General features: G+C 33.7%; 1 protein-coding gene across 9 annotated transcripts in view; it reads right to left on the minus strand.

Moving 5' to 3' along the window:
• The window catches only part of BBS9 (Bardet-Biedl syndrome 9), a 458930-nt gene that overhangs the window by 237583 nt on the left and 194604 nt on the right, over positions 1-26743 (minus strand). For 7 of the 9 annotated variants that reach the window (XM_058724629.1, XM_058724625.1, XM_058724626.1 and 4 more), the window contains 5 exons: positions 24784-24837; positions 18808-18910; positions 17203-17307; positions 14828-14842; positions 7548-7688 (listed from right to left, as the gene is read on the minus strand). In XM_058724629.1, the coding sequence (XP_058580612.1) occupies positions 7548-7688; positions 14828-14842; positions 17203-17307; positions 18808-18910; positions 24784-24837 (418 nt within the window). The remainder of the gene's footprint in view (positions 1-7547; positions 7689-14827; positions 14843-17202; positions 17308-18807; positions 18911-24783; positions 24838-26743) is intronic. The other 2 variants (XM_058724627.1, XM_058724628.1) reach the window with 1 other exon arrangement.

Consider the following 26743-nt stretch of genomic DNA (forward strand, 5'->3'; position numbering starts at 1 on the left):
GAAGGTTTTCAATTTACTTTTCCCAGATCCATCAGAGAAATCACTCTTTATGGCAGCTACAGCCTTAAGAATTTTTTTTAATAAGACTTGAAAGTTAAAATGATTCCTTATCTATGGGCTGTAAAATGGATATTGTGTCAGCAGACATGCAGCAGTAAAGCTGTTTTGCTTTCTTATCATTCATGTGTTCACTAAAGCAGACTTTCAAGAGGTTTTCTGAGGCATACGCAACTTGGCTAACCATTTGACACAAGAGGCCTAGCTTTTGGCCTATCTCTGCTTTTGTGACATGCCTTCATCCCTAAGCTTAATCATTTCTAATTTTTGGTTTAAAGTAGAGATGTGTGACCCCTTCTTCCACTTGAACACTTAAAGGCCATTGGAGGATCATTAACTGGCCTAATTTCAGTATTTTCTTTGACTCAGGTAATAGATAGGCCTGAGGAGAGAGACAGAGAAAGAGAGAGAGAGAGAGAGAGAGAGAGAGAGAGAGAGAGAGAGAGAGAGAGAGAGAAAGAGCCAGAGAGAGAGAGACAAACAGAGGAATGGCCACTGGAGCAGTCAGAACACACACATTTATCAATGAAGTTTGCCATGTTAAATAGGTATGGTTCGTGACAACTCAAAACAATTACAATAGTGACATTGATCACAGATCATTATAACAAATATAATAATAATAAAAATTTTGAATTACCAAAATATGACACAGAGACATGAAGTGCGCAAATACTGTTAGAAAAATGGTGCCAATAGACTTGCTTGACCCACAAAATTTCAATTCATAAAAAGCACACTATCTGCAAAGCACAATAAAACAAGGTATGCCTATAATAGAAAAGCACTATTTGAAATCGAAATGAAACAATATAATTTGCAATAGCATCAAAATATAGTAAATACTCGGGGACAAATCTGACAAAAGATTTGTAAGACCTGTACATTGAAAATGACAAATTCTGACTGAGAAAAATGAAACAAACCCTAAATAAATGACGGTCTCTACTTTCATCTTAAGAAACTAGGATAAGTAGAGCAAATTGTACCACGTTCAATATTGTTAAGATGTTGTTTCCTTCCAAATTGATCAATAGATTTAATGCAATCCCATTTCCAAACAAATCCCAGAAGGCATTTTTTTTAACTTGACAAACTGATTCTTACAATTCCTATCAAAATGCAAAGGATCTAAAATATCCAAGCAACTCTTTAAAAAAGAAGAATGAAGTTGGGGAAATTATAGTCTGACTTCTTAACATACATATTTACAGTAATTGAGACACTATGCTTTTGGTATATAGCAAAAGACAAACAGATCAATGGAATAAAATGAAGAGAGCAGAAATATATATATTTTTTCAAATGACTTCTATAGTCCTATGATACACAGATGATTTTCAACAAAGTTGCAAAGATGATCCAGTAAAAAAGGACATTCTTTTCAAAAGCAGTGCTGAACATTAGATGCTCATATACAAAAATAAGAATTTTATCCATATCTCATATCATACATAAATGTCAACTCAAAATGAAAAAGAGACCTAAATATCAAATGTAAAACTAGAAAACTGATAGACAAAAACATAGAAGAAAAATTTTGTAAACTTGAATTAGGCAAAGATTTCTTAGATATAACATTAAAATCACAAGTCATAAAGGAAAGAAATTTATAGTCGGTTAAGCATCCGACTTCAGTTCAGGTCATGATCTCAAGGCTTTTGAGTTCAAGTCACGCATCAGGCTCTCTGCTGACAATTCAGAGCCGGGAAACTGCTTTGGATTTTGTGTCTCCCTCTCTCTCTCTCTCTGCCCCTCCCCCACTCATGCTCTGTCCCCCCCCCCCCAAAAATAAATAAACAATAAAAAAAGAAAGAAATTTAAATTGGGCTTTATCAAAACTAAGAACTTCTCCTCTTCCAAAGACACTGTTACAATAATGAAAAGACATCCCACAGATTGGGAGAAAATATTTGCAATTCATATAATCAGATAAATCACTGGGTAGGCAGATGAAAAAGAGCATATGCTAAATAATTTCCATCTTATCAAATTCCAGAAAATTTAAACTAATCTCTAGTGACAGAAAGCAAACCAGTGGTTGCCTGGGAAAAGGGAATACAGGGTACAAAGGGGTACAAGGGAAATTTTGGGAGTGATGGATATTTTTAGCATTGGAATTGTGGAGCTGGTTTCACAGGCATATACAAACATCAAAACTCACCAAATTGTATACTTCAAACATTTGTACATAAGTTATATTCCAATAAAGTTATTTTTAAAAAGCAAAAAATGTAACCAAGAGCTGTGTTTGAGAATTACAGAATGTATTAAAATGTATCAGAAGAAAATATCAGATAAAGGGTTGGTATCTAAAATCTATAAATAAAATAAAATAAAATAAAATAAAATAAAATAAAATAAAATAAAATAAAATCTATAAAGAACATACCAAACTCAACACCCAAAACATAAATAATCCAGTGAAGAAATGAGCAGAAGACATGAATAGACACTTTTCCAAAGAAGACCTCCAGATGGCTAACAGACACATGAAAAGATGTTCAACATCACTCATCATCAGGGAAATAAAAAACAAAAGCACACTGAGATACCACCTCACACCTGTCAGAGTGGCTAAAATGAACAACTCAGAAAACAAGATATTTGCAAGGATGTGGAGAAAAGTGAACCTTCTTGCACTGTTGGTGGGATTCCAACTGCTGAGGCCACTCTGGAAAACAGTGTGGAGATTCCTCAAAAACTTAAAAATAGAATTATCCTGCAACCCAGCAATAACACTACCAGGAATTAATACAAAGGATACAGGAGTGCTTATTTGCAGGGTCACGTATACCCCAATGTTTATAGCAGCACTATCGACAATAGCCTAATTATGGAAAGAGCCCAAATGTTCATCAACTGATGAATGGATAAAGAAGATGTGGTGTATATATATATATACACAATGGAATACTCCTCAGCAATGAAAAAGAATGAAATCTTGCCATTTGCAACAATGTGGATGGAACTGGAGGGTATTATGCTAAGTGAAATAAGTCAGTCAGAGAAGATATCATATGTTTTCACTAGATATCATATGTTTCATAGAATTTGAGAAACTTAACAGAAGACCGTGGGGAAAGCCAAGGGAAAAATAAGTTACAGAGAGGGAGGCAAACTATAAGAGATTCTTAAATACAAAGAACAAACTGAGGATTGACTGGGGAGAGGACTGGAGGTAGCGGGGGAGGGGAGGTGGGGGGCTGGGCAGGGAAAATGGATGATAGCCATTGAGGAAGGCAATTGTTGGCATGAGCACTGGGTGTTGTATGTGAGTGATGAATCACAGGAATCTACTCCTGAAGCCCAAACTACACTGTATACACTGTATATTAGCTAACTTGGCAATAAATTATCAAAAAAATAAAAATAAAAAAGCAAAAAATACACCTAGAGCTGTGTTTGAGAATTAAAGAATGTATTAAAATGTACCAGAAGAAAATATAAGTAAATGTTTTATACTCTTAAAACAGAAGCCATTCTAAGCACGAAAACAAACCTGAAACTATAAAGAAAGCAATTAATAAAATTAAATCTTAAATTTTACTATGTAAAAATATAAACCTTATATGTTAAAAAAGAATGTAAGCAGTTAATAAAAATTATTAAATGTCTATGCTAATAATTTAGAAATGTAAATTTTTAAAAAAGATGTCATTTTTCACCTATGTCAAAAATTTCCAAAATCTAGCTGCTACCCTTAGTATGAACCCTGATGCTGGGCACATAACCTGATAAAATTATTCTGGAAGGAAGGCTGGCATTTAAATAAAGTTTTCAAATGTGCATGCTCTTTAACTCAGTCACTTGTCTTCAAGCAGTTTCTCTGAAAAGAAACAGAGAAGTCCAAAAAAAAAAAGAAAAGAAAAAAGAACTATATATATGGTACCTCCAAAAAAGGGAATATTATGTAATCATTAAAATATAAATTTATTTACAAGACTGGGACGCCTGGGTGGCTCAGTCAGTTTGGCATCCGACTTTGGTTCACGGTTCATGGTTCGAGCCCCACTTTGGGCTCTGTGCTGACAGCTCAGAGCCTGGAGCCTGCTTCCAATTCTGTCTCCCTCTCTGCCCCTCCCCCAATCGTGCTCTGTCTCACTTTCTCTCTCTTTCAAAAATAAATAAACATTAATAAATAAATAAATAAATAAATAAATTTATTGACAAGATAGCCATATATTCTACTAGCAAAAAGACTGTTACAATGGCATGCTATTTGTTATAACATTAAAGTAAACTTTTTGTGTAAAATTACTAGTATTATGGCATACCCTGAATGTCACCTAATTTAACATCTATTTCCTCCCTTCCCTCCATCCATCTATATTAGTTTTCAGTCTCCTTTACAGCTAGAAGAGGCTATGTGCTGCTATTACGGCTATTGAAACTTAAATAGAAATTTCCTAAGAACATTACAGAAACACACCTTTCTAATAAAAGTTACAGTTGTTGCTATAGCTATCTCTTTTCCCCTATCTCCTCCCTTGTAGTCAGTTATGATGACTGAATCTGAAGTAGCTTATTGCCCTGGAACAAGCCAACACACTAGAAACGGCACAATGCAAAGAAAGAAAAAAGCTGGGTCTCTGATAACATTCATAAAACCACTACACCAGCTTCCACTGCCCATTTCTGGACCTCAATTTTTATATGAGAAAATATATGTATATGTGTATGTATGTGTATCTTTAGTGCTTAAATAACATTTAGCCAAAAGCACCCAGATAGTTATTTATATATACACATATAAATACACAGCCATTAAGTATATTAAAGCTTTTTATAATTATAATATTCTCTAAAGGTATGGATTTGGGGTACTACTAGATACCTCCATTCAAGTACTGTTGATAGGGTTAACTGATAGGGCCCTTTAGTTAGTCAGTTTGACATTATATTTCAAAAGTTTTAAAAATATTCTTATCCTTTGATTCTATAATTCCACATTTAGGTATTCGCCAAAGAAATAATAATAAATTTGGAGAAGTACTGCTACAATGTATTTATAATATTAATAAACTGAAAACAACATACATATCAAAAATATAATGCTGGCCAAATGATTTTATAGTATGAATTTATGATAGAATACTATGGCATCCTTATAATCATGTAATAAAAATATGTAATTTTGTAGAAAAATACTTCACAGCAGTATGCAAAGTGAAATCCTTTGAGGGTAATTAAATACTTAGGAAAGATATTTTTATAAAGATTAGGGAAATATAATTAAAAATAAGTAGACAATGATGGATAACAGAATTACCAATAACTTTTGTTTTCTTCTTTTTAGTTGTCCATTTCTAAATTTCGCATTTTTTGTAATCAGAAAAATTAAAGTTATTTTAAATATACCTATATTTGTTCAAAACAAAGAAGTGAAATAAACAAATAGGAAGACATGTAGACTAAAGCTAGTTTTATTTCTTCTCTGAAGCTCATTAATTTTGTTTACTTCAGTTAAAAAACAAATTCGCAATTATAACTTTATCTGACATCAACATATAAAAGTCTTATATACCAAGGGTGAAAAGCACTCTCAAGAAGTAAAAAGTGAAAAAGTACCAAGAGTACTTATTTTAAATAATTACAGGATTTCATCATGTCCAATATGAACACACATCCAAGAACTCCAAAACAGAACATGCTACATCAAATACATTGGATCTTGGGCGAAATTTTTAAGTTTGCCATTGAATCCCATTTCTAAAGTGACTAAGAAGCAAGTATATGCTGATAACCCTAAGATAACCTGTGACACAAAAACAATTGAGCCCCAAATCAGAAGGAAAATGGATGAGCTTATCTAAGCTTTCCTTAGTTCTTCTTGTCTAATTCATATCTTACAGAGATTGCCTCTCTGGTTAAAAGCATCTACTTTTATTTAATCTCTGTGAGTTTTTACCCATCTAGAGAAAATATCACTTACTCAGAAGCCAGGGTCTTAAACATTTTTCAAATTGAGTATGCAACACGTAATTTCCAACTATATTCCCAGGGCAGTATAGGAGACTCAAGGAACTAATACATTCGTATTAGGTGTTGTAAGCATAGTGACTCTTTCTGCCTTTTTCTATAACCCAAATATATTATAGGAAAATTGACTAAAGAAAGAGAAATGAAGGGAAAGGAGAAAGAAACCAAATAGTTCACAACTATTTGCTAACATGGTGTCATATATATATATATATATATATATATATATATATATATTTATATACAAATATGTATATAAATATATATATATACAAATATGTATATAAATATATATATATACAAATATGTATATAAATATATATATATACAAATATGTATATAAATATATATATATACAAATATGTATATAAATATATATATACAAATATGTATATAAATATATATATATACAAATATGTATATAAATATATATATATACAAATATGTATATAAATATATATATATACAAATATGTATATAAATATATATATATATACAAATATGTATATAAATATATATATGTATACACACACCCAAACTCAATTCAAACTGAAGAACAGATTAATTTTAATAAAAAGTATTTAATTTTGGAGATTTTTCACTGATTAAATATAAATAAAGCTTTTTAAACACTTCAAATTAATGAAAAATAAATTTTAAGCGCTTTAAGTAGTTAATAACGCAAAAGTTGACTTACCATAAATTTCTAAACCTTGTGGAAAATACTCTTTGTAATCTAAATCCTATCCACTAATGCAAAGGTGAGGATGCATATTGTAGTCAACAGTGCCAATCTTTAATGAGGGATTTTAAAACGTTGATTTAATTCCCAGAATTTTTTTTTTTAATTCCACCCCATTACCAGGAAAGCTAATAGATGCTACATCTTAGAAACTCTGGTTACTAAAGATATTTTACCCAATCAACACCTCTCTCTTTTCTAAGCTATTCAGAAAGAAATATTGACACCTGGAGAAAGTCACACCTTCACAAATTACCCCAAATTCACTGTGATATTCAAGCTTTATATATGAAGCCCTTTCGAAAGGATCAGAGCCAGAGAATGAACAATCGTCCCCTCCAGCTGCTAGAGAAACCAAAACCACAAAGAGCCTCTACTTATGGGATTACTTTTGGGGCATAAGAATATAGTTTTAAAACGTACATAGCCAAAAACCTACAATAAAGATGAATAATAAATATTTACATTCCAAGCCAAAAAATTCCACAGTCTAAAAAGAAATATTTGATGTTTTCATTTCTGAATACTGAAAGCAAAATAATGATTATAATAATTTTAATCAAACTTAAAAGGTATACCTTATTACCTTGTTGATATAAGCTATTTGCCTTTGAACAGGCAAACGAGAGAAAAAGCCTTGAGGCATTTTTATATTCTGACTTAACAATTATCTGATAATTACCCCATCATTACCTGTTCATGAAGGATTCCATTCTGAATTCTTAACATTTCTGGGGGTACAGGCATGTTACTTCAAAAGTCCTACCTGGAAAGAGACTGAGAAGACTGACTGGAGATTTGTTGGTATCAATAGTTAGTTTGTGGCTTGCAGTTTTTGAAGGCTGACCTGGGAGACAGATTAGTTTCAGGGGAAGTCTAAATTTACATTGGATAACCCGAGGAATGCCTGAAATAAAAAGAGAGAAATGTAGATTCATACATTTGACAGATAATTTGACCAAAAAAATTTGTATTACTAAGAGTTTGAGTAGAAATATGTATCTTAGTTTAAAATTTTGTTGCCTGTCCACTTTGTTTAGCATAACTGAAAAAACTGCAAAGTTTTATCATAATACATATTTTCATATTATTGTCAAGAAGTCAGGAAAAATAAAATCCTAAAAAAGAGCATAGGCATGAAGTCTGTTTTTAATAACATATTTTAAAAATCATCACAGTTGAACACCATACAAAATGGTATGTATAGCTTTATATTCAATTACTTAACTGTTTTTAAACTAAGAACATCAAAGCTCTAGCCTCAATCCAAGACTATCAGCTGAAGTGAGCAAATATGTATGTGAAATTTGTATCAGGAAGAGTTATACGACCTTATCTAATACTTTCTCTACCACCAAAACTTTTTAATCTTTAGCTTTTTTAACTTATTGAACATTCAAATTAAAATCTACAATAAATTATAAGTATGAAAGTAGAATTTGCTCTACTGAAGTTCTACTGAAGTTCATGTCATTTCATACATTAATATTAAGAATATTACTTTCATATGAATTAAATTTTTCTCAATCCATTTAACTTCACATATCGCTGTTAAGTAACATTTTAAAAGTTTATTTACTTATTTTAAGAAAGAGAGAGGGAGGGAGGGAGGGAGGGAAGGAGAGAGAGAATCCCAAGCAGGCTCCACACTGCCATCACAAAGTCCAACAAAGGGCTCGATCCCACAAACTGTGAGATCATGACCTGAGCATAGATCAAGAGTTGGATGCTTAACTGACTGAGCCACTCAGACGCCCCCATTTTTAAAGTATTACAATCAACTGAATCAACTGAATTTTTTCAGTACATTTACAGGCATAATGAAATAGCTAACTGAATAAATAAGAATGAAGACGTTTATATCAGAATTAAAAGTTTTTAAGATCATTCAATATTTTTACAGAGAATAAAACTGAAAACAAAGCAAGTTAGGCTATCTACTTATAAATCTAGAAAAGCAATTCAACAACTTTAATTTTTTCTCCTTGTATTCTAGGATTCTACCTTTGATTGGATAAGATAAAAGGGAATGGAATATACAGAAACCTCTATCTTAGATATTGCTGTAAAGAAGTGAAAAACTTAAAATGTTCTACTCTACTTGATGTATCAACACACTTATTCCTTTATTTCTTCATTGTGGTGTCAGTGAGCAGCTTAAAAGTACAAAAAGCAGAAGGAGATAAAGTTTGGGGACATGATCCCAAAGCAGGAATCCTAGAATTAGCAATATATTCTGTTAATGCCAATTGGAGCTGTGGGGCTTACCCAACAACCAAGCTGGGAGACACTTTCCAGCACTACTTATTTAATACAATAGTAACAGATCATCAACAATGGCAGGCATATTGATATATGAGGTCAATTAAATACTTTTTCAGAGCATATAAAGCATATTTGTGATTCTCTTCAACATAAGCAATTATCCATTAAATTTTACATAGCTCATTTTTTGCTCATAACCAACAAATGTTAAATTCACTTCTCCTGGTCCTAGATGCAAATTATAACTAGTGTCACTTCAGAAAAGTACCAAGGCATTATTTCCTGACATTCTGTGAGGATTTAGAGGCATGTGTATTTGTACTTTACAACGATGAAATGTTTTCACTCAAAATATTATGGTAACATGATCTAAGCTACTGCTCAAACCACAACTATCAATATCACCATAAAAAATATTGCAAAGCATTATTTTTTTCCAACTTCATATATTCCATATATCCCCAAGTTATGGAAATATACCTACTAATGTTTCCTCTACAATATATAATTTACAGCCTCAATTAATAGATACAGCCTGGAAAGAACAAGGAAACGAAAACTTGTTTCCATTTCCTTCATTTTTAATGAATACAGTAATGGAAAAAAGTCCTTCCTCTTTTGATAATTCTGCACATGCATGAAGAGAAGCTACTTTCTATATACTTTCAACCAAAGTCTGAGTTCACTGTTCAAACAAAATTTGGCTGTAAATGTTCTTCCAAAACTATCCTGCTAAAACTGTGGCTCTCCTTCACTTGGATCAGATACGTACTTGAATTTGCTTGAATTTGTAGCAAAAAATAAAATAAAATAAAGTAAATCACGATCAATATCACTGGCCTTATGCTACTGAGTCTATATATTTAAAGATTATTACCCTAAATCTCCAAAAACCCAGAGCTAAAGAAACCGGGGGTATATATATGTTTTCAGAAATTGAAACAAATGGATTGCAAGCACTAATGAACCCAAGAAGGGAAATACATTATAACTCAATTCACAGTTCTGTTAGGTCAGTTAATGACAACATCACACACTAGGGCAATGGTCTGCAGTTGCTAAGATTTGTAGAAACCCTCCAGAATTTCTTTTCTCTCCCCAGGAATTGTAAACCTGTTTCATAGGACATTTGGAAAACATTATTTTGAAAAATGATGACACTCATACTTACTAAAATGATTATGGCTATTTTTTAAATGCTGGCAGCCTGAAAAGTTTTACCACTGGGGAGAAAAAAGAGTATGAAATCCTTTAGAAACCAATTTAAAGAAACCACATCTTTCAAGAGAAAAATTACAATGCCAGTATTTTACATTACTTCCCATCAAATTAAAACCCTAGTCTTTTAAAATAGAACCTCCAGTATTTAGACACGGGGTTTATAAGAGGCACATTTCAACTGAGATTTACATTTTCTTGAGAAACCTGAAATGTAAATTTGGATACCAATTTACTCTTCAGGCTGTGAGTGCACCTAAGAACCTGAAGCCAGAAACACATAGAGGTATGTGTGAATGCATGCATGTATGTACCTATAATAAGGAAGGAAAGAATTACATGTATTTAAAGACTTTTCAATTTTGCTAGTAGAATGGCTTTCAGCTTAGTTGAAAGAGTCTAACTGGTCCTAAATTTGCCTACCATCACTGATACTTTCTCTATGTAATTGGCAAAAAACAGTCTCTGAATTGGGCTTATTCAACTCTCTGAGTGTTATGCTGAGAGAAAAGAAAAATTTGGTCATTTATAATACTTAAATATTGGCCTACTCTTTCATCAGACTGACTTTGTTCTGCAGTTTTTTACCAAATATAATCACCTCTCCTTCAGACACTTCCCTTTCTAGCCTAAGAGAGGAAATGGATAGTTGCAACTACTCTGGTGCAATTAATCACAAAATTATTTAACACTTGGAGAGAAAATTCACATCAAAACCACTCTTGACAGAACAATTTCTCCAGAAGAGAATTCTAATTACATCTGGCACACCAGAAGCCCGGTATCACTGTCAAGAGGGAAGCCAAAATGTGCTTTGGAAAAAAAAAAAAAAAAGGAAAAACAGCATATATATCAGAGTAGAATAACTATATATATCACACATCTATATAATGCCTTCAGAACTCTTTCCAGGGCCTGCTAGAGTCATTTCATATTGAAAACAACGAACTCCAAAGCAGTAGCAATGTCTGGAAGCCAGAACTTCCTTGATCCCTTCCTGTTATGTCTGGCTACGTACTGTGCCCCATCTGCAGTCATGTTTTACACTGCCCATGTCATGTAACTTTAATGCAGACATAATGGAGACTAACTCTTATGGGACAACATAAAACCTCGTTTGCTTCTCTTTTTCCACATGTAAAGGCAGGACTGCTTATCTGCAAAGAGCCTGAACAGATCAGGCCAATAAAATGGACCAGTCTTTGAAATTTGAAGCCTTGTGTGTAAGTTAAGATCTAAGTGGCAACATATTATTCAATCTTACCAACCAGGTGAAGCTGGATATTTCAATCTCCTAAAGCTTCATTATAATTTACAAATACTTCATAAGAAATTATTAGCTTTGTATTGAAATACTAAAATTTCCATGTATTATAATTTTTTTCTCATATTTTGGGCTGAATTTACAGTAAGAGGGAGTAAATTCCTTTCAAAAATAACCGTTACTAATATTTTTTAAATTTAAAATAAATCATTTAAATCATAATATGGTATTTTACAAAAGTTAGTATAAAATCTCACCAGCTAGATACAATCTTGCCAAGTAAAATGTAAATATTCATTATGAATGATGAGTTATTTTTAATAACCCAAATTCTAATTTAACAAGCATATTTCATGTTATTAAGCTAAACATTTATTTCTAGTAAAATATTTCTCATATAAATATATTTTCACCTCCCAGATACAATGCAACTCAGGTTGTTGGCATCCCCAAAACTGTATGAGTAAATAACTGCCATTATATTTTAAGTATTTTATTTATTTAATTATTACTAATTAATGTTATCTAATATTTATCTTAAAATATCTAATAAACTGAGATAAACCACTAAGATAATCAAAGTAGAATATACTTTGAGAGTACCTGTCATCTACCGTGATATTGCACAATTCAAAGATGAGTACTTGAACTCTGCTCTCAAAGAACCCAAAATCTTAGGCAAACCCAAGGAACAAACTTAATGAAATTCATATTATGATAGGTATTACAGCAGACTCATAAATTAAGGATTTGGGGAAAACAAAATAGGTAACAATCAACATTGACCCAGGCAAGTTTAAGGGGTCATAACCTTGATGACATTGCCTCACAAATTCTAAACCAGATAAGAAATAGGCCCATGGTGGGGTGCCTGGGTGGCTCAGTTGGTTAAGCATCTGACTTCAGCTCAGGTCAAGATCTCGCAGTTCGTGAGTTCAAGCGTGGCATCCAGCTCTGTATTAACAGCTCAGAGCCTGGAGCCTGCTTCAGATTATGTGTCTCCCTCTCTCTCTGCCCTCCACCCACTCATGTTTTGTCTCTCTCTCTCTCTCTCTCTCTCTCTCTCTCTCTCTCTCTCTCTCTCAAGAATAAACATTAAAGAAATTTTTAATGAAGGAAAGAAGGAAAGAAGGAAGGAAGGAAGGAAGGAAGGAAGGAAGGAAGGAAGGAAGGAAGGAAGGAAAGGGCCCACAGGGGTACTTGGTGGCTCAGTCAGTTAAGTGTCCCACTCTTGATTTTGCCTCAAGTCATGATGTCAGGATTCTGAGACTGAGCCCCGTGTCAGGCTCTGCACTGAGCATGGAGTCTGCTTAAGATTTTCTCTCTCCCTCTATCCCTACCCTCGTTCACATACTCTCTCTGAAAGAAAGAAAAGAAAAAAGAGAAGAGAAGAGAAGAGAAGAGAAGAGAAGAGAAGAGAAGAGAAGAGAAGAGAAGAGAAGAAAAAAGCAAAGCAAAGAAAAGAACAGAAAAGAAAAGAGAAACGAAAAGAAAAGAAGAGAAAAGAAAAGAAGAGTAAGGAAGGAAGGGGCCCACAGAATAAGTATTCATGATGTTCTGATCAGAAAGACCAGTGGATCTATTTGGGCATAGAGAAAACTGACAATTTAGAAAACAAACAATAGACATAGAGAAAACAATTTGTGTGTCTCAAAAGATGTGTGCATCAGTACAGGAAGTATATTAATGTCAGTTTGTTCCAGTATTAATGATGTTAACACTGATCACTTGGTTATGGTAGTGTTACCAAATCACTACTGTAAAGATACTTTTTTCTCTTTGTAATTAAAAAGTAATCTATGGGGTGATGTTTTGAGACAGAATATTCTATTATTGCAATGAATTTAGTGTCCATGGATGAAGCTTGCTTGAACTAATCATTACAAAGATTTTGCAAAATAATGATTCTCTAATTCTATCACTCATTCTATGTGAATTAGCTGACACTCTTTGCTAAAGAAGAGTTTTCACTCTACACATGCCTTTATTATACCACTGTACTCACAGATTCTATTTCTGCCTTCAATATATTATAATACATTACCATTATTATGGTTTTGATGTTCAAAGTGTCCTATATCTACCCAGTGGGAATTCCTTCACTGGCTTCTGAATCATTTTCTCGTAATTTATTTTATTTACTTATTTATTTTTTTGAGAGAAACAGAGCAAGCAAGGGAGGGTCAGAGAGAGGAGACAAAGAATCCCAAGCAGACTCTACACTGTCAGCACGGAGCCTGATGTGGGGCTCAAACTCACTAACTGTGACATCATGACCTGAGCTGAAACCAAGAGTCAGACTCTTAACGCACTGAGCCACCCAGGTACCCCTGAATCATTTTAATGTAATATTATCATTTCTTGACCATGTCTTTACTTTCTGACCCAACAATATAGGACAGGCTCTCTGATTTTCCCTTCTCCAGACCTAGAAACAGCCTTTTCCTAAGAACCTCCCTTTTACTAGAGTTGGTACTCAGATCTTAAGAGCTGTGTAATAGATATGCTCATTGTTAATGAGCTGAAACCTAACTAGGTCTCTGATCCATCTCCATTGCCTCTACTTAACTCCACTGCAATAACCTCCAGCTGATCTTCTGACAGGCTATTTGGCTTTCCTTCAACCAGCGCTTCACACACTGTAGTCATAGTGGTCTTTCCAGCATACAAATCTGTTCCTGTCATACCCAAACCAAAAGCATGTGTGTGCGTATTCACATCCATGCGCTTCATGACATACTTAAAACCATTGAGTGGCTGACCTTTAGTCACAGAATAAACACCAAAGTCACTAGTATGATCAAGAAGCACACATGGCCTACCCTTTCCCTATGCCCTAGTTAATTTTGACCACTTTACCCCAGCTCTCAATCAATAAAAAAAAAAAAAGATAGAAAGAAAATGAAAACAATTAGAATTCAGTGATGAACACCTTTTTTCCTTATTCTTTATTTTATTTCAAGTAAAATAAGATAACAGAGCATATAAGTAAACCACCAATAACTTACAGAAATAAGTGGTCAATGACACGTCAGATTTTTTTTTCCCAAAAAAGTCACAGAGCTTCATTCTTTCTTATGACTCGGAAACAACTAGTAATGAATGACAAATCTCTATGAGAGGAAACATTTATGATCCTCTCCATAGCCAGATGACGGCATTGAATCATCCTAAAGCGTATTCTATTGTCAGAAAAAGAGTCTATAAAAAGAGTTCATTCATGGTACAATACCAATTCAATTCACCAACCAAACTTCAATTCTGAAATTCATTTTGTTCTAAATTATCTTTTCACTTACCATCAGGATTTATATCTATCCATCAGAGGCAATGCAAAAAGATGTAAGGAAGAAAGAATGCAACAAATTATTTGTGTATTTAATAAACATCTGCTTAAAAATATGAATTAAAATGTTGAAGATTCTCTCAGATGATTTAATGGCCCCCCAATAAAAGTCAGTCAATTCACAACTGAAGAGTACAACATGAATAAGTGAAATCTAACATATATTTATACATCCAGTTTCAGGAGTCCACAAGAGTGTATCACTCCAGTGTAAATATGCCCCCCACCCAAAAAAAATGAGGTAAGTTATATGATATAGACCAAGAGAAAACCAGATTGCTTTGTAAATGACATCAAGAGGATTAAATGAATTGGGAAAATTTTTGAGTACAAGGCCAAATACGTAATATTTCCAGTTACTCTTGCTTATATTATTTCAGTCAGTAGACACTACTATGGACTAATGTCTTTTTGTTTTAGGCTTATCTTGGTATTCTCTCACTTTTATAGACTTTTTTAAAATTTTAATTTCTAATTAACTTTCAACTAATTGATGCTATGCTTTTCGGTTTAGCAATAATTTATAATCTCTTACATTCCGTCTATAGAAAAGCATAATAGTTAAAAATAGCATGTGCAACCATAAGTTCATAGGCTAATTTTACAACTTTATCATGTATTTTTAAAGAATTTTGAAAACTTGCTATGTAACCCATTTCTCTATTTTAAATTTATTTTCAACCAGTGTCACTAATTTTCCTTGGAAATGAAATACTTAGTTTAATTAAGCTACCAACGGTCTCTACAACTGCGTATTTCAAGTGTAACAGGGATAAAAATATATACAAATGCCTATCACCATTGACACACTCAATTAATGATAAATGATCTAGAGATTTTAGCCAAATATTTATTTTTATTTCATAAATCAAAATTAAGATAACATTAAAATTTTCAGTGTTCTTTTCAGAAATATCCAACTAAAAAGTCTATCACTCTTTGATCCTTTACGGAAGTTTTGCATTTCTTTCTGAAGTCAGCTTTCTCAAAGCCATTTAAACATAAAATATTTACATAACCCCAAATTTTGAAAATATAGCTAAAAAAGAAGGAGGACAATTCTGCTTTAAAATGAACTTTTTTAGCTTAAAGCAAAATAACTGACAAAACAGAAGAAAGACTTTGAAAACATGTATTAAAGTTATAAAATCATCTCAGAGTATAGAGTTGTCAAGGCATAGGCCAGAAAATTTACTTAGACAAAATTAAAACTACAATTATTAAAAAGTATTGCTAAAGAAGCAAAGTGGACATCAATAGAGGAGAAAAAGATAATTAAGTCATCTCTAAAACTTCAGAACTAAAAAACTGTATAGAAATTGTTTTAAAAAATGCAACATTTCTTAAGTACCCTATTATCAGTTCCAATTGTTTAAAAAAAAACATGCAACATTTCTAAAGTACCGTATTATCAGTTATTCTATATTAAAACATTGTTTAAAAAGCGATGAGAAAAAAAAAAGCAATGACTAATTATTTGTATTCTACCAATAAACGTATTGTCAAAATGTTTTACTATACAGGGAAAAATACAAACTATAAAATTTGACCCAATGAAGTTAAAATTTACAATAACTGAATCTCAACTGGACTAAAGGTAACTTTTTTTAATTTAAAAAGAATTCCTTGAAAATATGCAGATCAAATTTTAGTTAATCTGTTCTTAAATATATTAATATGTAAGATACTGAAGAGTTTTATTTAGTCATTAAAACAGTGTCTATGAATACTGATTTATCAATCCATAATAGTCTTTTTCACCAATTCAGACTAGGCTTTTCTCCTTAGTTTAATAAGTGAGGTCTAATATCATTCTTTTAGTGTGAATAAAAATATATCATATCTGCTATTAATTCAGAAGACAGCATCAAACACTATATGTGTAAATCAGCTAAACAGACATCTCTCCAATAATTCATGACACAGAGGTAATCTGGACAATTTTATTTAACACTAGGAAAGAACATTTTTCCATTTAGTAATATACTACAATGTGTTTTCTAATCTTAAACACTTAAACATTTAAGGGTGCCTAGGTGGCTCAGTCAGTTAAATGTCCAGCTCTCAGTTTTAGCTTAGGTCATGATCTCATGGTTTCCTGAGTTTGAGGTCCACATCGGGCTCAGCATTGGCACTGTGGAGACTGCTTGGGATTCTCTCTCTCTCTCTCTCTCTCCTTCTGTCTGCCTCACCCTCATTTGTGCTGTCTTTGTCTCTCTCAAAATAAATAAATAAACTTAAAAGAAAAAAAACACTTAAACATTTAACTCATAACTCCAATTTAAAAGGAGTGATTAGGCTTAAAAATCTAAACAACTGTATATTTACCTGATGGTCTGGAATAAGAAACAACAGCATTTCCTTCCAATTCAGACGGTGTATAACTCCCTTTCAGATAAACAGAAAAGGCTACTGTTCTGCTCATCTCTGGCGCTATAAGAAATTTAAAAGTAATAGAAGTTACAAAATTTTGGACAATTATTATTAACAACAGTTAAAATCATGCTTACATTGCATGCCAGCTATTCTCCTAAGCACTTCACATGGATTAAGTCATTTAATCCTCACAACAACCCAGTAATATGTACTATTATTGTCCCCAACTTTTGTGCATGAGGAACCTGGCTATAGAGAGATTAAAAACCTTGTCCAAGGTCATATAGCTAATATATACTGGTAACTGAGTCCAAAACAACGAAGTTTTGCTTCTCTTTATTCAGATGAATAGGCAGCATGATCAGAGAAAAAGGTATACAAAAAGGTAAGAGAATTTGGGAATGGGGAATAGTATACTTTATCATGGCTAGAATACAAACTACAGGGAGAAATGGAAGGGGGGACTCCGTATGGATGTAACTATAACTATAGCGACTTTGCAGATTGTGCATAGCCTTCTATATTCATGTATTTGACCTTCAACCTGTGTTAGACAGACTTAAGACGTTTTTAATTGAAAAACTAAATTGTTCAGAATATGTTTTAGAAAGACAAATTGGAAGTATTCTGAAAAAAATTAGAAAATAAAGTTAGAATCCAATGATTGGATATCACCTATAAGATTATATTCAACCATTCATCCATTCATTCAGCGATTTGGTTAATATTTATTAAGTTCCCCGTATATGCCAGGCATTCAAGTAAGGGTTCGTTATACAAAAGCAAAAGAGAGAAATATGTTCTTGATTTCATGAATACAATATAGGATCAGCAGCAGTAAATGAAGAAAGAAAAAGATTAGAAAGATAAATCATAAATCTTTTTAATAGGACTAATGACAACTTGGATATAAATCGTAGGGCCTGAGAGATACTGTGCAAAGAAATCTTACTAAGAGTTGACATTTATGACCAGTCTACTATTTTAGGCATTATTACAGATATCTTACATAGATTCATTTTCTAACTAAACCTCAAAAATACCCTGCAAGACAGATATCAATATCCCCTTTCTGCAGATTAAAAGAAACTGAGGCTTGGAATAATTACTCAAGTAGTTTGCCAAAGGTTACACATCGGGTACGTGTAAGAGCCATGATTCAAATTCAGACCAGACTCCGAAGCCAATGTCCTTTCTTCAAACATTACTGATTCAATAAACAGCTGACTAGACAAACACCAATAAAGAAAGCCTTCCAAATTACAGCATTTAATTACAGGCCCATCTAGTTGAGGAAAGCACTTGAAAATCTGTAATTACTTCAGCTCAACAACCATTCATTGAATGTTGCTATTTTTTAAAAAGTATCATTCATGCTTGATGTTTGGAGGGAAAACAGAAGCAAAACAACACAATCACTGAAATCTTTTTAGAAAAATACCAGTCTCACTATTCAGACAAAAAATATAGCCATCAAATAAACATACTAACAAAAAAATTTTAATTAATAGAAAACATCACACCACGATATATTTTAAGCCAAAACAGAACACTTACCCATAAATTCAAAGGTGAACTGATCACAAGTCAATACTAAAGGTGGTTGCACATAAACTGATAATTTGGCTTTTTGCAAAGCCAGTCGATTCTGCAATGTGACCTAAGGAAATAGAAATTGTTATTAATAAAAAATTAAATTTTATCCAGATTGATAGGATAGCACAAACATGTAAAAAATCACTAGCAAATAATTAGGAAACATCTGAAAAAAATGAGTAGTCTTTTAAAACACAACGTAAGTAGTAGTTACTGGTAAGTACAGAAGTGGTGGATTCCACCCACTAGAAACTGGACAAAGAAGTTGAACAGACTTTTCTCCAAAGAAATAGAAATAGCCAAACAAGTACATGAAAAACTGCTCAATATTGTTAATCACAACGAAATACAAATTAAATCTACGAGATACTACTACACATCTACTAAAATGCTATAATCAAAATAACAGACAAAAATAAGTGTTAGCAAGAATATGAGGAAACTAGAAGTTTCGTATATGGCTGATGGGAATGTAAAATGGTATAGCCACACAAGAAAATAATTTAACAACAATTTCTTAAAAAATTAAGCATAAATTTACCATACAACCTCACAATTCCATGCCAAGAGAAATGAAAACATATGCCCACCCAAAAACTTGTACATAAGTTTCACAGCAGCATTCTTCACAACAGCCAAAATAGAAACAACCCAAATATCCATCAACTGATGAATGAATAAACAAAATATGGTACCTTACAATGAAACGGCATTCAGTAATCAAAAGAAATGAAGTACTGGCACATACTACAATATGGGTATACCTTTAAAACGCTATGCTAAGGGGTAGAGGCTAGTCCCAAAGAACCACATATTGTAGGATCGCATTTATATGAAATGTCCAGGATAGGCAAATCAATAGAGACAGAAAATAGATTAGAAGTCACTGAGGGATGGAAGTAGAGGAGGGCTGGAGGATGGGACAGGGAAAAGGAACAGGAAGTGACAGCTAATGGGTATGAGGTTACTTTCAGGAGGGACGAAAATGTTCTAAAATTAAATTGTGGTGATGGTTCCACAACTCTGCAAATACAGTAAAAATCACTGAATTTAAATGAGTATATGGTATGCTATGTGAATTATATCTCAATAAAGCTATTAAAAATGTTCTAGCAAAATCAAAGGAAAAATCTGCCCTGTGGTTGGTAAATAATTACATCATGAAATATTTGGTGTTCATTCTTCTTTTCATATATAGATGTGGCAACTGATTTATCTAGTATCAGTAAACCACCTTTTACATAAATTAATTATTCTCTAATGATTTCCTTGCTAAGTGGATATTTACTAGTCTAGATACATATCAAAGCACCACACTTTATTCCATGGCTTAACACAAAAATACATGACGTAACTAATTCTAGAAAATATCAAAGAATGGCAATATTGACTGCTGCACATCTCAGCTGGCTGCAATTCTAAACTGGTGCTCTTATATGGTGATGCTAAGAAAACCCTCCCACTGAAATTAGAACCAAAAGCTAAGAACTCTGGGGTAACAGTGTGACTGGGAAACAGGAAGGGCATGGGTACAGAAGGCCAGGGCTTCTCTCACTGCCCCGGAGGAGAAGCATCAGCAGAAAACATCAGGCACGGATTTTTACTGGGCCACAGCACTAAGGGGCATCTTTTTGAGGCTATCAAAGAAAAAGCTTAAAGATCTGACTCCCAATGGGCATATTCTCTCTTTGGATTTTGTCTCCTTAAAGTCCCAGTCTTTGAACAGTCTCATTTAGATGAATTCATCCACATAGTTTACAAAGCAGACTTATCATAGTCAACTTCCCAGGTAGGGCTCGTATACCAACTGAGTCAAGATTTCCGGGGGGGGTGGGTAGACCTGGGTATTGGTATTTTGTTTTTGGCTACCCAGATGATAACCATGTACTACCAGAATTAAGAATCATACTTCTATAGAGCTTTTGCTGTGGAGGAGTTTTCAGTCTAGTATTGAACTCTAATATATGACACAGATACATTTCATAATTAATTCATATAAAGCAAGGGTATATTTATTTTTAAGAAAAGTAGTTTTCAGGGGCACCTGGGTAGCTCAGTCAGTTGGGAGTCTGACTTCAGCTCAGGTCATGATCTCACAATTTGTGAGTTCAAGCTCCACATCAGGCTCTGTGTTGAGAGCTCAAAGCCTGGAGCCTGCTTTGGATTCTGTGTCTCCCTCTTTCTCTGCCCCTTTACTGCTAATGCTCTGTCTCTCTCTCTCAAAAATAAATAAAAATTAAAAGAAAAAAAGTAGTTTTCAAATTTCTCTTAAGTAAAAGGCATGTATCACTTATTCCTTAATATATATTTTGCATATATATACATCATATATATACATATATAATGTATACATACACACACATACTATAGAGAAAGAAACAATATACAGGAATATCTAACTGGGCCATAAATATTATATACATACAATTAGATTCAATAACCGTCTTGTATTCATTTTAAATGATGTGGGTATTCTGTACAACTTAAAAAATAAGTTAAACACAAAAATGTTGATTTGCAAAATGAAATTTTTAAAGGATACCTCTTGATGCAAATAAATACAATTTGCTATTTGTTCAATAGCAAATGAACAATGAATCCTCAATTTTTACTTTATAAGCTCTGGGAATGAATGAAGGGAATCTGCGTACCACAAAGCAAAGCTTCCTTCATGATGTCTGAGCATTATAAACAACATAGTAAAATCTTGATGGTAATTATGGGAAGAAGAAACTACACAAGCACCACAGACAACATTCCTCCAAATAGCTAAGTCTACTACATAAGTAGGATACAACTATTTTACTATTAATAATAATACCATGCAAGTCTATACGTATATTTTAAAATAAAATTAATAATATTAATGATAACCAGTAGCAGCTCTCTATATTCATGGAACCATGCTAATAAATTATTTATGTGCATTATCTCATTTAATTTTCACAACATTCTGAAATAGAGAAAACTTCGCCTCAGAGAGACTAAATAATTTGCCCAAGGCCACTCTGATTAAGAATTTATCTTCTGTCTGCCAGAATCCAGAGCACATGCTCTTACTCAACTGTGGTTAAGCCTCAAAATAACTGCAAATAACAAAGTAATCCCATTTTACAGTTTAAAAACAGAGGTTCGGGGCGCCTGGTTGGCTCAGTCGGTTAAGCATCCAATTTCAGCTCAGGTCATGATCTCGCGGTTTGTGAGTTAGAGCCCAGCGTCGGGCTCTGTGATAACAGCTCAGAGCCTGGAACCTGCTTCTGATTCTGTGTCTCCCCCTCTCTCTGCCCCTCCCACGCTCATGCTCTGTCTCACTCTGTTTCTCAATAATAAATAAATGTTAAAAACAAATTTTTGAAACAAAGGTTCTGAGGGGCACCTGGGTGGCTCAGTCGATTGGGCACCCCACGCTTGATTTCAGCTCAGGTCATGATCCCAGGGTCATGGGATTGAGCTCCACATCAGGCTCTGAGCTAAGCATGGAGCCTGCTTAAGATTCTCTCTCTCTCATTTCTGCTGCTCCTCTCCCCTACACTCTCTCTCTCTAAAATAAACTTTTAGAAAATTAAAGTAATAAAATTAAAAAATGAGGTTCAGAAATAACATGCCCAAGATCAACAAGCCAATATGTGCAAGAGAGTTGAAAACCATCACCAGGAATGTATCATAAGAGCTCAGTTTTAAAAGTGAAAATAAAAAATCCTTAAAGTAGTAATAAGCCACTTGTAAGAAAACAGACATTCTGACTCTACCTGGCATAACAATGTGGACTTAGACAATGATCACACAATTTTACATTGTTAGCAAGATCATGATATCTCTCATGCACAGATTTATTAAATCCCAACAATGGGCTAGGCACTTTCAAATGTGAATCAAGGAGATGTGTAACAAAAAAAAAAAAAAAAAAAAAAACCTAGAGGAACAAAGAAGACCTGTGTTTGAGCCAGAAAAAAAAAAAAAGAAAGAAAAAAGAGTTAAAGGCTTGGCTAGATCATAAACCTCATATTTTAAGAGAAAAATAATTACAGAATATTAAGGAGAAAATATAAAACATTAATACAAGAATTTTCCATGTTGTTTTCTGATTCTAACAAAATGAAATATCATCCTTAGGAAATACAATACCAAATATTTATCCTAGATATATAAATATGACTCCAAAGGCCAGGTATGAGCAACCACTCTGCCTTAGTTGCCTGGAATAGATGGTCACGCATCATGCACACATACTCCAAGTAGCCACATCTTCATTCACTTGGAACGGATGGAAAAATTTTCTCAATTAACAGGATTTATTATGATGGAAACTTGCATAGTTATATATCTTGGCTGCTGTTGTTATAAAAGGCTATAAGGAGAGATTTATAGCAAAATTTGTATAGAAACTGTCAGACAGAATCAGGAAGTCATTGTGTCTGCTGTATAAGCCCAGCTGATTTTATGCAATCCTCATGTGTTATGTTCTTTCTCATACTCTTATAATGGCAATAAGGAAAAGAGTGGAGACTTAGTCATTCTCAAATACAGTTTAACTTCCACTAATGAAGGAGAGTTTTCCAGTGCTGTCATACCATCATTTTAAGATGGCTATTATTACACATTAAAGCCTAAGAACTGCATGGGAGAGAAAGGTGTATTTACTTATAGCAATAACTAGTAGTTGGGCAGCCGGGGGGGGGGGGTGTGGAATTAGCATGAGCAACGTCATCTGATTTAAGTACAAGATTTCTTTTTGCAATTTATAGTGTGTTCCTAAATTATTATGTGTGTGTCTGAACAGTATCAGTAGATAGATATAAAAGAAGTTTCTCTACATAAAAGTCTATAGATCATTCCTGGAACTCTGCAGGGTTTTGTTTTTTTTTTTCTTAAGTGTTTGATTTCTTGCCACTAATACTTTTCCAGACTCAAAAGTATTAATGAGATAGAGGCTTTGATTGGATACGGGGGAGGGAGAACTGGGGAAAGACCACCCTTGTTTCCAGTGGCAAGAATCCAAAAAAATTAGCTTAGGAAACTGTTACAAGATTGGGCTCCCTTCAACTTCTACCAAAGATCCCCACACTTGGGCCACCCGCTGGGTCCAGTGTAAGCGAACACAATTGGTAAAGCCTGGTGCCCTGTCAAGCTCCTCCAAGGACAGCAACCCATAATCTAAGAAAATATAAAGCCCCGTCCAAGTTTTGACTAAGCAAATCGCCAAGATCCACAACTTTTCCTGGCTCCAACGTCTGGGCAGTGATAAATATTTTCAGCTTAATAATGTGCTGACTGATTACCACACTTTAATCTAAATGCCTTAAGAGGGTTCTACATTTGAGTTCTAGCTCTAAAATTCTACAACGACAGGACTAAAAATTTTAACCAAAACCACATCCTTCATATTCTATTTTTTTAGTACTATCAATTTGTCACTACCCTACTTTGTGGCTTCTTCATTTAATATTTTCTTGCTATAAATACATCCATTTAAAGCTAATGCTATGCCAGGTAGATGACTGGAAATTCTTCTCAAACACACACATAATTACACATACAAGAAAGATATTAGCATTCATGTAATCCCCCAAAATATACATAATGATGCAATCAACTGGTTGGTCTATCATAAATGGTAGGCACATGACACAAGTCCTTTAACATATTCAAAATGTTAATTTTGTTTCCAGAAAAAAGGCCCTGCATCATTTAAATGTAATAGTAAGCATAAGTCATAAGAATTAATATTACATAACACTACTATGAATACAATTGTCAGTTTTATATTCGTCGGAAACAATAAAGGTTATCTTTGCTACCCAAAGCTAAGGGAAATGTACAAATTTCAAGTGCTTGTTTTACATTTCCAAAAGCTACTTATAGAGTGACAACATTGACAGATGTGATGAAATGTGTAACATTGTTTGCACATTATAGTCTAGAATCATGGCACAATACCTTCACTGTGACTGAAGGGACAAGGTCAGTTCCCACTTCAACATCAGCAGCTTGCTGTAAACACAGAATTGAGAAAAGAAGGGAGGAAAGAATGGATTCAAATTAACACGTCCGTCAATGAGTAAACACAATGGGTGCAATATATACTTCCCACCATCAAAATAGGGAACAATAAAGGATTTATCACTCTAATGGCAGACTAAAAGGGTCAATGTGGCTTTTTGAATGCCTTCAACTGCAAAGTAATGAACTGATAAAAACCTTTTCCAAAAAAGGAAAGAGAAAGTCACATATTTTGTCAATAGTATTTTTGTCAAACCACTCTCTCGCCAAATTTACTTAAATGTTGAAACTAATTCTATTAATTCATTCTTTATATTATGCAGAAGGGTTCCTTGTATTTCACAGATAAGCATTATGCCATTCTTTTTAGGTCCTTGTATTTTCTTTTTAATTTTTTTTTTAATGTTTATTTACTTTTGAGACAGAGAGAGACAGAGCATGAACAGGGGAGGGTCAGAGAGAGAGAGGGTGACACAGAATCTGAAACAGGCTCCAGGCTCTGAGCTGTCAGCACAGAGCCCGATGCGGGGCTCACGAGCCGTGAGATCATCACCTGAGCTGAAGTTGGACACTTAACCGACTGAGCCACCCAGGTGCCCCGGTCCTTGTATTTTCAACTTGCCAAAGGTATGTTTTATTCTGATTAATACGTGGGGCACCTGGGTGGCTCAGTCCTGTAAGCGTCCGACTTTGGCTCAGGTCATAATCTTACGGTTCATGAGTTTGAGCCCTGCATCAGGCTCTGTGCTGACAGTGGGGAGCCTGGAGCCTGCTATGGATTCTGTGTCTCCCTCTCTCTCTGCTCTTCCCCTGATCATACTCTGTTTCTCTCTCAAAAATAAACATTAAAGAAATTAAAAAATACTAATAATATGTATCTAAGACATGTAACTAATGATATAAAGCTTCAGCGGCCTTACACCTAGAAAATAAATCTATTTGTTTATGAGCTCATATCATAACCTAGGACACTCTTTGAGCATCAGCCTGGGTTACTTGATCCTACCTTTTAAATAATTCAGAGCATAATATAATGAAGCAAACATTTCCTTATAAGTTATAATTTATATATTAGAGTTCTAGATTGAGAGGAAAAAATGCTCACTCGATAACAGAATAAGAACAAGGGGTAACATTTTCTAATAATACCCACTTGTGGGGAACAATTAAGATCATAAAATCACTAATCCAACCAATGAATTGTGTTGTGTTTTTAGTTAACTTATTTGAAATTGTTTTACTAAGAAAAACTAATCCACTACTAGGCAACAGGGATTGCTTCAGTGTAATGGGTACCAGCATAATTAACAGTTGAGAGATTCAGGTGACTCAGTAGATCAGTTGATTGAGCATCTGACTTCAGCTCAGGTCATGATCTTATGGTTCATGACTTCATGAGTCCATGAGTTTGAACCCCACATCAGGCTCGCTACTGCTCTTATTATAAAAAGAGCTGGGAGACTCATATTCTATATATGATTCCACAGAAAACCATATATGAACTCTGATCCATCTTCTCAATCCAGAAGCTAGAATAGCAATGCTTGTCTCCTCTATAAAAGACCTCATTGTATTATAAATTATATTACTTTTTAGATGTGTGCTTTGATAATAATGACAAAATAAAATATTTAGCCAAGCTTTGTGCTCTAGTATAACCTAAAATCCAGGAAATGTTTTACTTTTAGCTGTCCACAGGTCTAGAAGAGAAACCAACATTCTCCTGTTTCTTGCTCTTTTCAATCCATGTCTAAACACCCAGATACTTCAAGGACAGCAGTCCTTTGGGAACAAAAAATTATAGCCAAAGAGAAATAGCTACACAAAGACACCATGGCACCATAGCCACATAAATCGTTGGGCTAGTGTTTTCCAATGGGATGAACATGATACTCTC

The sequence above is a fragment of the Neofelis nebulosa genome, chromosome 4 (assembly GCF_028018385.1).
Source record: "Neofelis nebulosa isolate mNeoNeb1 chromosome 4, mNeoNeb1.pri, whole genome shotgun sequence".
In the NCBI taxonomy this organism is placed as follows: domain Eukaryota; kingdom Metazoa; phylum Chordata; class Mammalia; order Carnivora; family Felidae; genus Neofelis; species Neofelis nebulosa.